At 38.8% G+C, this 11856-nt stretch overlaps 1 protein-coding gene across 4 annotated transcripts in view; it reads left to right on the top strand.

The window, feature by feature from the left end:
• The window catches only part of IRAK4 (interleukin 1 receptor associated kinase 4), a 28486-nt gene extending 21429 nt beyond the window's left edge, over positions 1–7057 (top strand). For 3 of the 4 annotated variants that reach the window (XM_023738850.1, XM_004384565.2, XM_023738851.1), the window contains 4 exons: positions 688–871; positions 2036–2098; positions 4967–5125; positions 5256–7051. In XM_023738850.1, the coding sequence (XP_023594618.1) occupies positions 688–871; positions 2036–2098; positions 4967–5125; positions 5256–5300 (451 nt within the window). In that variant the 3' untranslated portion in view covers positions 5301–7051. Of the gene's footprint in view, positions 1–687; positions 872–2035; positions 2099–4966; positions 5126–5255 lie in introns of all 4 variants that reach the window. The other variant, XR_002825337.1, reaches the window with a different exon arrangement.
• The last annotated feature ends 4799 nt before the right edge of the window (positions 7058–11856 follow it).

The following is an 11856-nucleotide window of genomic DNA, read 5'->3' as shown; positions in this document are numbered from 1 at the left end:
GTCAGAGCAGTCAGTGGTGGTAGCCGGGCACCATCTAGCTGTACTGGACTCGGTCCGATGGAGGCCTTTATTTATTGTTTTTAATTATTTATTCACATGCCCTTGTCGCAGACAAAATTCTAAGATTCCACCCATAGCTAGCACCGAGCTTTCATAGTGATACACAGGGAGTCCTCAATAAGGTTTTGTTGAAGAAAAGAATAAATGTATAAATGAACATGTATAATTAATAAATGAAGATCTTTTAGCCATAATCTTTCCTCTTCAGAAGATTTCAGATAGTACAGGAAAAAAAGATAGTTTTAAAAATAAATAGTTGAGATACTTTAGTTGGAATTTTTTTTTTAATGAATTGAGAAATGCTAGTAAAGTAATTAAAAATGCTGGTTTAGAAGACTTTGAGGGAAATTACCCTATAATAGATTATTTGTGAAATAATGAAAATCTCTCTTCCCAGCATGGATAGTTTTATTTCATTTATGCTATCATAATTTTTTTCAAAAAACAAAAAAGGAAGACAGTTATTTCTCTTGAGCTGTAATCTGAATTCTGGATTTATTTACACAAATATGAGGCTATTGTGATATGTGTACATTCATATATTTATAGACAGGCAGATAGATAATACTGCTTGACTTGCTTGGGAAGAAAAACATTTTTTTTCTCCAAACTTTAAATTTTTTTCAGTGCAAACATCTTGCTAGATGAAGCCTTTATAGCCAAAATTTCTGACTTTGGGCTCGCACGGGCTTCTGAGAAGTTTGCCCAGACAGTCATGACTAGCAGAATCGTGGGAACAACAGCTTATATGGCACCTGAAGCTTTGCGAGGAGAAATCACACCCAAATCTGACATCTACAGCTTTGGTGTGGTAAGTTTCATGTAGATGATTAGTAACAATGTTCATTCTGGTTATAACTGTGAAATTGAAGTAGAATATTCTTAAATACACCTGTATTGCTTAGCTCTCTTATGTAAAGCTGTAAATTGTTCACTTTTATTCCTAGTTAGATCAGAAAGTTCAGAAAAACTTCTCCCAGTGTAAAACTTTTGATTTCTGAAACTACTGCAAGAAAAGATTTTCTTGCCACATAGTCCTCATGAATTATTATGAAGCTAAAAAAAGTATGTAAAATAAATCATGACATACAGTATGCACTTCTTCAGTCTCACATTTTAAAAATGAAATGTTTTCTTAAGGAAATACACTCATATTTTGTGATTACCAGTCTGTTCCTATTAACTTGTATTTCAAGTAGCACTATGAAGTAAGATGCAGCAATATAATATACCCTTAGCCTTGTTTTGTTATTAGCTGCCATTAAGTCTGCCCCGACTCATGGTGACCCCGTACAAAGTAAAACGAAATGCTGCCCGGTCCTTCACCATCCCCGTGATCGGTTGCCAGTCGCACCATTGTGATCCATAGGGTTTTCATTGGCTGATTTTTGGAAGTAGATTGCCAGGCTTTTCCTCCTAGTCCATGTTAATCTGGAAGCTCCGCTGAAATTTGTTCATTTAGAAAATAATATTCTTATGGAGAAAATTATTCTTGTGAAGAATCCCCTGCAAAGCAGAAAAAGGGCTGAGAAGTCCCATAATACATGTTGAGTGGAGCTGATTCTTTCATAAGTTGCCAAATAAAGAGGTGCTTATGAGGATGGGTGGGATCCAAGATGTTCATGAGAGAAAAATACCAAACCAAACCTGTTGCCGTTAAGTCGATTCTGACTTATAGCAACCCTATTAACACAGAGTAGAACTGCCCCGTAGGGTTTCCAAGGAGCAGCTGGTGGATTCGATCTGCCGACCTTTTGGTTAGCAGCTGAGCTCTTAACCACTGCACCGTCAGAGAATGGTGGTGATAAATGCCTACAGCTCATGTTCTTTCTACTTTAATAACTTAAAGATATAATGCTTTGTACAGAAATGATTTATCAGATTTCATTATCAAGGTCCATATTTCTTCTAGTTTCTATATGGTGTCCTGAGTGTTAAAGGATTTGTTTTTTTTTGTTTTGTTTTGTATTCATAGGTTTTACTAGAAATAATAACTGGACTTCCAGCTGTGGATGAACACCGTGAACCCCAGTTATTGGTAATTGACAGATTCATTTTTCGAATCTTTTTCCTTTGAATTCATAGTCTAAATTTATATGGGTAAGTTTGGCATCTAGAAATAGCATTTTCTATTGGCATTCTTTCCATTGGCAATTACATGGTGACATACAGAAAGAACATTAAATATTTCTAATCTCAGCTCTGCCATGAAGTATTTGTGATGCTTGAAAAGTCACTTATATATTCTGTGTTCTGGTTCTTTTAAAATGAAAAGATATGACTTCTGAGGTTTTGTCCAGTTTATGTTTATTTTGTTACTTTCAGTATGGTTACTAACGGCATTTTCAGCTCAGAGAGAAAAAACGACATGGCTTCGATTCAAATTTATATCAGAATAGAATTGCTAGTAAAAGTTCTCTATCCATTTCTATTTTGGAATATTTTATTTATAAAGTTACATAAAACTACCTAATTTGTTTGATTAGCCATCTACTGACAGATTTATTTAAAAAAAAAAAAAAAGTTGGCGAGAAGTTGATTCCGACTGATAGCGACCCTATGTATGTGAGGGTAGAACTGCACTTTTTTAGGGTTTTCAATGGCCGATTTTTTGGAAGTAGATTGCCAGGCCTTTCATCTCAGGTGCCTCTGGGTGGGCTCGAACCACCAACCTTTTGGTTAGCAGCCAAGTATGTTAATCATTTGTACCACCCAGGGTTTCTGACAGTTGTATATAGTAAATTAACTGAATACTAAAATTATAGAAAAATCATACCATGCTCTTTTTTTCCTATATAGTAAATTTTAAGAACTTAAAGAGTCTTTTTGTAAAACTAAAGAATTACAAAATACCTATGCAACCCTGTAGGATGAAGTAGAACTGCTCCATAGGGTTTCCAAGGCTGTAAATCTTTATGGAAGCAGACTGCCACATCTTTCTCCCACGGAGCGGCTGGTGGGTTCGAATTGCCAACCTTTCAGTTAACAGCCTAGCGCTTTAACCACTGCACCACTGGGGCTCCTTACTATCATGTATAAGTTTTTCTTAAAATTAATTAAATAACTACACTGACTTTTTTTCTAATTTGTGCGTTCTAATGAGACAAACCAGTATAACAAATTCAGGCAATATACATATGCCAGAATGAGTATTAGAAAGTCAGAAGGTATACTATATCCACCCAAGGGTCTAGCGGCATACTCTTTTGAGAAAAGCCATAAGTACAATAACCTGTTGCTGTCTAGTCGATTCCAACTCATAGCAACCCTATAGGACAGAGTAGGACTGCCCCATAGGGTTTCCAAGGCTGTAAATCTTCACAGAAGCAACATCTTTCTTCCAGGAAGCGGCTGGCTGGGTTTAAACTGCTGACCTTTTTGTTCGCAGTTGAGCATTTAACCACTGTGCCACCAGGGCTCTAAGTACAGTATTTATATGTTATTGTGTTGCATACAGGTGTCCATAATAAAACTGTACATTATAAAGCTTTTCATGATGTATAGGAAATATAATAATGCAACAGAATAATTACATTGAGATATACTTATAGAATATAATATTAAAACTATTGTGGTTATTATTTTCATAATACTTGGATTTTTACAGTGACAATAAAAAGTGAAATTTTGTCTTCATCAGAGAAATAAAATTCTCTGTCCCACGGGTTGTTGGATGTTAGGAGAGAAGCCTGGGTTGGAGATGCCATTTTTGAGCCATTGGTGTACGGGCATAAAGCTTTGCAAACGGATTGGTGTATACAAAGAAAGCGTATAGATTAAAAATACAGAAGGGCAAGGGAAAAAGAGGTATAGGAAGGGCAAAGATGGGACCCAATGTTGCACTAACCTGAAGCTTGTACTTTTTAATAAGGCCTTCCTGTCTAAAAACCTTAATTTTCTATCCTTTTACATAAAACTTCCCTCCCTTACCCCTCACAGTGTATAAAAGCCTCAAAACTTTGACTTGAGTAAGGATGAAATACAGAAAAACACAGAATCCATCTCAGTCACAAGTTTAATACTTTACCTTACAACAGCGAACATCATAAAACTTCAGGGAAGGTTATACACTTTCACCTGTTCTTAAGGTTTAAATATGGTATGACTATAAAGCAATAAGATTTTAATGCAAGTACAGCTAAAAAAGGAGTGATCCTTTAAAGTGTCTTCTAATCACTTGAGTCTGCCATTGCTCAAACACTTTCAAAATTCCTATTTCAGAAGGATTTTTGGAGCGTTTGGAGCCCTGGTGGCACAGTGGTTAAGAGCTCGGCTGCTAACCAAAAGGTTTGCAGTTGGAACCCACCAGCTGCTCCTTGGAAACCCCAAGGGGAAGTTCTACTCTGTCCTATAGGGTCACTATGAGTCAGAATTGGCTCCATGGCAGCAGGTTTGGTGTGGTTTGGTTTTGGGAGCGTTTACAATCTACCTTATATAAACAGGCTTTCATCCTAGTCCTGAACCTCTTCATTCATTGTTTTTTCATCCTGACCCTTGCCCATCTTGCCCCACCCCCTTGTGCTCTTTGATTTAACAGAGCACCCATAGAGCAGATGTTTTCTGAGTACAGGGAGGGGGAGGCTGGGCCTTGAAGTTGGAAACCCCTTACAGAAGCACATCAGGAAGTAGTAAATGCTGCTAATGGTAACATGAAAGCAATTAGCTCAGTAACATAACTACAAAAATTAGAAGACAAATGACTGAAAGTATCTAGAAGGCAAAAATGAGTGAATATATGTATATATATAAGACTTCTCTTGTATGTCTTCAGTTCTTAATAAAGCTATAAAGGTAGATAGTCAAATGAGAATACATGTTATTATGAAGTAAATTAAATAATTTTATATTCTAATTTCTTTCATTTTTATGTGAAGCTCTTAACAAAGTTTTGACTCTCATTTTAAAGCTAGATATCAAAGAAGAAATTGAAGATGAAGAAAAGACAATTGAAGATTATATCGATATGAAGATGAATGACATTGATTCCAGTTCAGTTGAAACTGTGTACTCTGTTGCTAGTCAGTGTCTGCATGAGAAGAAAAATAAGAGACCAGACATTAAGAAGGTATTAAATTTTTATGCTTATTTGAAAAGCGAAGGGGATGGGGTTAGTAGTTTTTTCCTAGCTATATACATTTCAAACCAACTATTTAATGTGGCTCTTTTTCCTTTTCTCTTTCTTGTTTGTTTTAAAGGTTCAACAGCTGCTGCAAAGAGATGACAACTTCAGGATTTCTTAAAACTATTGGAATAGACTCTTGGCTTTTTATATAAAGCTACTCAAACTATTTTTTATAAATTAAATATTTTGGTAAACATTCTTCTTTACCTTTAACTAGGCAGCAGGGTGTAGTGTAGTAATTTTCAAACCAGACATGTTCAACAGGTAAAAGTAGCTACATCATTGACATTTAGCCCTACCTTCTTTAGTGTTACTTGCAGTTCCGCAGTAATTCCTAAAACACTATTTGTAACTTTAGGGTTTCTCTGAACACAGTTTGAAAACTACAAGATTAGTAAAAACAACTCTGGGATATAAAGTCAAAAGACCTTGACCTGAAGCCCAGCTCAACTACTAGTTTACTCTAGAGCTTTGGGCAATCTCAGCTCCTTTGAGCCTTGGGGTTTTTTTTGACCTGTAACATTGGACGAATTAATCCCTTCTGGTGGCATAGTGGTTAAGAGCTACGGTTGCTGACCAAAAAGTTGGCAGTTCAAATCCACCAGGCGCTCTTTTGAAACCATTTGGGGCGGTTCTACTCTGTCCTATAGGTTTGCTATGAGCCAGAGTCGACTTGACGGCAGCGGGTGCCTCTCTTTGACAGGTAGTCGTGAAAATCAAATGAGGTAGAATATTACAAGCACTTTATAAAATGTAAAGTGATATAAAAATGTAAAGATTATAAAACCAATTATATAATTACAGTCATTTGTTTATGAAATGATGTTCACAGTTGGCTATTTTAAGTAATCATTCACCACAAACCAAACATCCCCTGATGATATTCCCATTATATGCCTGTGATTAGATTATGTTATATGGGAAAGGTGACAGAATTCTGCAGATGTAATTAAGGTCCCTCATCAGCTGACTGTGAATAATCAAAAGGGATATTTTCCTGAGTGGTTCTGACCTAATTGGGTGAGTCCTTACAAGAAGTCTGAGAGATTCTCCTACTAGCCTTATTGTGTACAGCTGCAAGGATTCTGCTAATAACCTGAATAAGCTTAGAAGACCTTCAGATGATACTGCAGCCCCACCTTTACTTCAACCTTATGAGACCTGAATAGAGAATCTATCTGAGCTGTGCCTGAACTTCTGACATACAGAGCTGTGAGACAATAAATGAGTTGTTTTAAGTCACTAAATTTGTGATAATTTATTATGCAGCAATAGAAAACAAATACAGACACTCCCATGGTGATACTGCTCTATCCCTTCATATTCCCAGGTTCTGTCCACACTCAAGAGATGAAGATTATGTACACCAGGATGTTGTGGCATACCTATTTTCATCAAATTCCTCTTTTCCTCAATCCTTGCTCTTTGGTGGTAGTTTGTTGGTTTGTTTTATCGAGGAGCCTAAGAGGTCTCTGGTTAGTACTGGTGAATTTTAAAATGGTTTTAAACTATTTCTTCTAAGTTTAAAATTCTCAGTTGGTATATATAACATTTGAAAGTTCATTTTACAGCTTTGGGTGAGGGGAAAGAAGTAATTTATATAAGCATGAAAACTGCTAGAAAAACTAACATATATAGAAGGATTACCTAATATCTGGAATTATTCATTCATTCAATAACCTTTATGTCATTAGTTCTTTCAGTAGCACACCCAGAACAAGAGCAGGTAAAGTGGGTTATAGCAGAAAATGATCATCCTCTATAGTGTAATGTTTGTTGTTGTCATTGTTAGCTGCCATCGAGTCAACCCCTGACACATGGCAACCCTGTGCCCAGTACATGATCAGTTACAGATCAGACCATTTTGATTCATAGGATTTTCACTGGCTGATTTTTGGAAATAGATCGCCAGGCCTTTCTTCCTACTCTGTCTTAGTCTGGAAGCTCCACTGGAACCTGTTCAGCATCATAGCAACACACAAGCCTTCACTGACAGATTGGTGGTGGCTGCACATGAGGTATGTTAGTGGAGAATCAAACCCAGGCATCCGGCATGGGAGAGTAGTATCAGTAGCATCAGAACCTGTTCAACTTCAGGGGGGATAATGTAAATCATGATCAGCCCAGGGCTGCTCCCTATGAGGAGGAGGTTAGATATACCTCCACTCTCCAACTTTTTTACCAATTCAAACACCAGCTGTCCTTCCCATGGCACTCTCTACTTCCCTTTTGGGTTCGACAGTCTGTTGCAGTGGCCACACAGAACTCACAGACCATACTTACAGTTGAGTGCCTTATTAAGGAACAGGCTACAACTCAGGAACCAGGATCAGGAAGCATGTAGGCAAAGTCTTCCTTCTTTAGCGCAGGACAGCTCTCTCTGCTCCTCTTGACTGTGCAGGCCTCCTCTCGGCCCCCTGAGGCCAGGTCCTCTTGGTCCTGCCATCTATCACTGCTGGCTGAACTGCTGGGCCGCTTCCAGGAGTGTTGCCACTGGCTCTGCAGCTGGGCCCCTTCCAGGCCTTTTTCTGTCTTCAGTGTTGCAGCCCTTGACCAGTGTTACAGCTCTTTTAGGAGGTTTCTTGCCTCCTCTCTCTCTCTCTCTCTCTCTCTCGCTCTTCTTCTTCTTCTCTTCTTTCTTCCTGCTGCTTCTCTTCCTGCTTCTTTCTGTCTGAAAAACTTCTGTGGGGCTGGCTGCTAATAGCTACAAACTTCTCATCAATTTCAAGGCATGGCTGTCCCACCAAGGCCATGAACTAACCAATACCCTTTCAGTAGGCCACAGACACTTCATTTGCATATTAGTTGTAGCTGGGCTACAACTCACCTCATTTGCATAATCTATTTACCAGTCCCTACAAGGTACATACCAGTCACAGGGCAGGCTGTAGACAAGGGCCAGGCAGAAAGTATCAAACCAAGTCATTTACAGTTTACCCAGGAAATGTCAATCAACCTAGACAAAAGTAACAAACTCTCTGGAGTACAAAACTAGGGCAAAGGAAACTCCTCAGGGCTTAGGGGGAAAAAATCAAGCTGTTTTTCATAAAAACCAAGGCAAAAGGCCACATATAGGAACTCATTTCACCACACTTCCCTCTCAGCACAAGACTGGACCTTGATTCTTTTGAAGGCAAAAATATGGTAAATTCAAGATACCAAGGCAGGTGTAAACCACACTGTTATGTCCTTTCCATGATGGTGTCTGATCTGTCATGGAATCCTGAGTTTGTGTGACTCACTTAGCTATGAGAGTGAAAGGACAGAGGGGTTGCCCTCAGCTTGCGCCTGAACATGACTTCGCAAAGACTGTGAGGAAGTAATGTACAGGCCCTTTTTACTGTTTCCCTCAAGGCAGATATTGAGGATCTGTGGTGACATATAACTGAAGTTTCTTGTTTTTTTTTTTTTTAACTTCATGTGGACTATACTCACCCACACATGGGTTCACCATGAGTCAGAGTCAACTCAATGGCAATTAGTTTAATCTTTTATAGAAACAGAAAAATAAAATGTGATTTTTAGAAAAATCTTTTGACAGAGGTTTTGAAAAACTGATGCTTTATTTAATGTCTCTAACAACTGACTGTGACAAACCAATGAGTCACGACAACATGTTTAAGAACCACTGACCTACCCCATTTCCAGAAAAAACAACCGTTTCTCTTCGCATATTTCTGACTCATTGGTTTGCTAGCCGGCCTATTAAAATGCTTTTAAATCTAGGTTTTTCTCAACTTACTATCTTCTATGAGCAATAAGCAAGTATTAGGAACAATTAGTCAATATTTTGCTTTACTTTTCTAACATAATGATTAGGAGATACATAAAACTTTTTAAAGCATTTATTGTGATGTCCATATGAAACAGCCATACATCTCAGCTGTTCATGGTCCTTTCGAGTTTGTACTATTCCACTACAAGAATGGAGACACATGGGAATGGGGTTTCTAGTCATTAAAATTCCAGTCTCATGGGACCAAGATGGCGGAGCAGTTAGACAGCTTCCTATGTCCCTCTGACAACAAAGACCTGAAAAAACAAGTGAATTGATTGTATATGAATATCTAGGAGCCCTGAACATCAAAGGCAAAGTTGAGGAATAGGACTGAGTGACGGGGGAAGAAAGAGATGGTTCAGAAGCAGCAAGGAGTTGCCAGACCTGACCCAGCGGGAGCCGCAGCCCTTCAGCCCGGATCAGTTCAGGGTGCACAGTGAGCCAGGCAAAAAGCTGTGCTTGCTCGGGAGGCACTTTCCCTGTCGAGAGAGACCCAGCAGCAGAGAGTCTACTTGGACACCCAGAACCAGTGAAAAGCAGCACTCAAGCGGCTAAAGATAAGTACTTGCGTGTGACCTACCACGGGGATTTAAAAAAAAAACACAAAAAAACTATTTGGGAAAAACCTCTCTCCCATTTACCTCCTCCCTCCCCACTCTGCACCGGCGGCTTCAGCGATTGAACAGTCTCCTGGGCCGGAAGTAGATCCCATAAGGTGCCCTGACCTATTCTCCCAGCCTTGGAAAGGGAACAAATTAACAAATGGAAAAAATAAACCACCAGCTTCCCTAAGCCAGGACCTCAGGGTTGGCACAGCTCCTTTGCCTAGACGCAGGCATAAGGGTTCCACAGCCTTTGAGTACCTTTCACCCCTGCATAGATTTGCGTGGGCCCATCTCAACAGCATAAGCCCTCACTACCACAGTACAACAGGGTAAATACCTGAAGTCTAACTTCAACTGTTTCAGCAGTGAAGTGGCAGGTTTGTGAAGTTTGACAGTGTTCTGCCTTTTAAGCAGGCTCCTTACCTGTCCACATCAGGGCTTGAGGACTGGTGGCTCCACCCACGCCACCTAGCCAACTGTGACAGGGGCCTAGTAAGTGGTGCCCCCCAGTCCTTACAACCAACAGAGTAAGTGCTTATAGTCCAGCTGCAAAACTCACCTACCTGCTCGCTCTAGGGAACAGGGACACGCTTTCTTTTGAGACACTCAGGAGCAGCTGTCAGCCCCCTGCCTTGCTCAATGCGTGACCCCCTACTGCAGCCAGATACCTGTGCCTACACCAATCACCTATGCCTCTCTAAGACTGTAGACGAGAGACTGCACCACACACTTGGTGACTGACTGCCTGGATACCTGAACTGAATCCATACAGGAAAATTTAACAGACCTGGGCTCACATAGTAACAGATCTAACTACCTGGTAATAGGACGTTAGAGCTTCAAAGTCGCCAATAATCAAACTAGCGCACATGAGCAGCCTATTTGGGCATATCAAAACGAAACAAGAAGCTAGGACACACTAAGCAAATATAAAATTAAAAAATTATAATAACTTATTGATGGCTCAGAGACAACAGTCAGTATCAAATCACATAAAGAGGCAGTCCATGATGGCTTCAGCAAGCTCCCAAAATAATCAATCAATTTTCTGGAGGAAGAGAATTTCTTGGAATTACCAGAGGCAGAATACAAAAGATTAATATACAGAACTCTTGAAGAAATTATGAAGGAAATTCGACAAAACACAGAGAAAGCTACACAACACACAGAAAAGCAGTAGCAGAACTTAAAAAGATTATTCAGGAGCATGATGACAAAATTAATAGGCTGCAAGAATCCATAGAGAAACAGCAATCAGAAATTCAGAAGATTAACAATAAAATTTCAGAATTAGACAACTCAACCGAAAGTCACAGGAGCAGAACTGAGACAGCAGGAGTCAGTATTAGTGAGACTGAAGATAAAGCACTTGACACCAACTTATTCAAGGAAAAATCAGATAAAAGAATTTAAAAAAACAAAGAAACTCTAAGAGTTATGTGGGACTCTATCAAGAGAAATAACCTACGAGTGATTGGAGTAGCAGAACGGGGGATAACAGAAAATACAGAGAAAACTGTTGAAAATTTGTTGACATTAAACTTCCCTGATATCATGAAAGATGAGAAGATGTCTATTGAAGATGCTCACTGAACCCCACATAAGCTAGATCCCAAAAGAAAGTCACCAAGACATATTATAATCAAAATTGCCAAAACCAAAGATAAAGCGAGAATTTTAAGAGCAGCTAGGAATAAACAAAAAGTCATCTACAAAGGAGAGTCAATAAGAATAAGCTCAAGCTACTCAGCAGAAACCATGCGGGCAAAAAGGCAATGGGATGACATATATAAAGCCTTGAAGGAAAAAAATTGCCAGCCAAGAATTATATATCCAGCAAAACTGTCTCTCAAATATGATGGTGAAATTAGGGCATTTCCACATACAAAAGTTTAGGGAATTTGCAAAACCCAAGCCAAAATTACATTCGGGAGTCCTCTGGTTAGAAAATCAATAACATCAGATAACAATGCAAGAGTAGAACACAGGACAGAGCAACCAGATATCAACTCAGATATGGAAGTCACAAAAATAAATCAAAGCTAAAACACTGAAAATAGGGAAACAGATATCAATACGTAAAAGATGACAACATTAAAACAAAAAAGACTAATAAATGTAGACATAGATTTTTCATATTGAGAAGAGGTCAAGGCAATATAAAGAAATAAAAGACTGGTTTAAACTTAGAAAAATAGGGGTAAATATTAAGGTAACCACAAAGGAAACTAACAATCCTACACATCAAAATAAAAAAGAAGAAAAATAGAAAGGCTCAGCAAATACAAAAT

Source organism: Trichechus manatus, unplaced genomic scaffold (assembly GCF_000243295.1).
Source record: "Trichechus manatus latirostris isolate Lorelei unplaced genomic scaffold, TriManLat1.0 scaffold00123, whole genome shotgun sequence".
In the NCBI taxonomy this organism is placed as follows: domain Eukaryota; kingdom Metazoa; phylum Chordata; class Mammalia; order Sirenia; family Trichechidae; genus Trichechus; species Trichechus manatus.
Note: the sequence above shows the minus strand (reverse complement) of the source record. Positions and strands in the feature narration are given on the sequence as shown.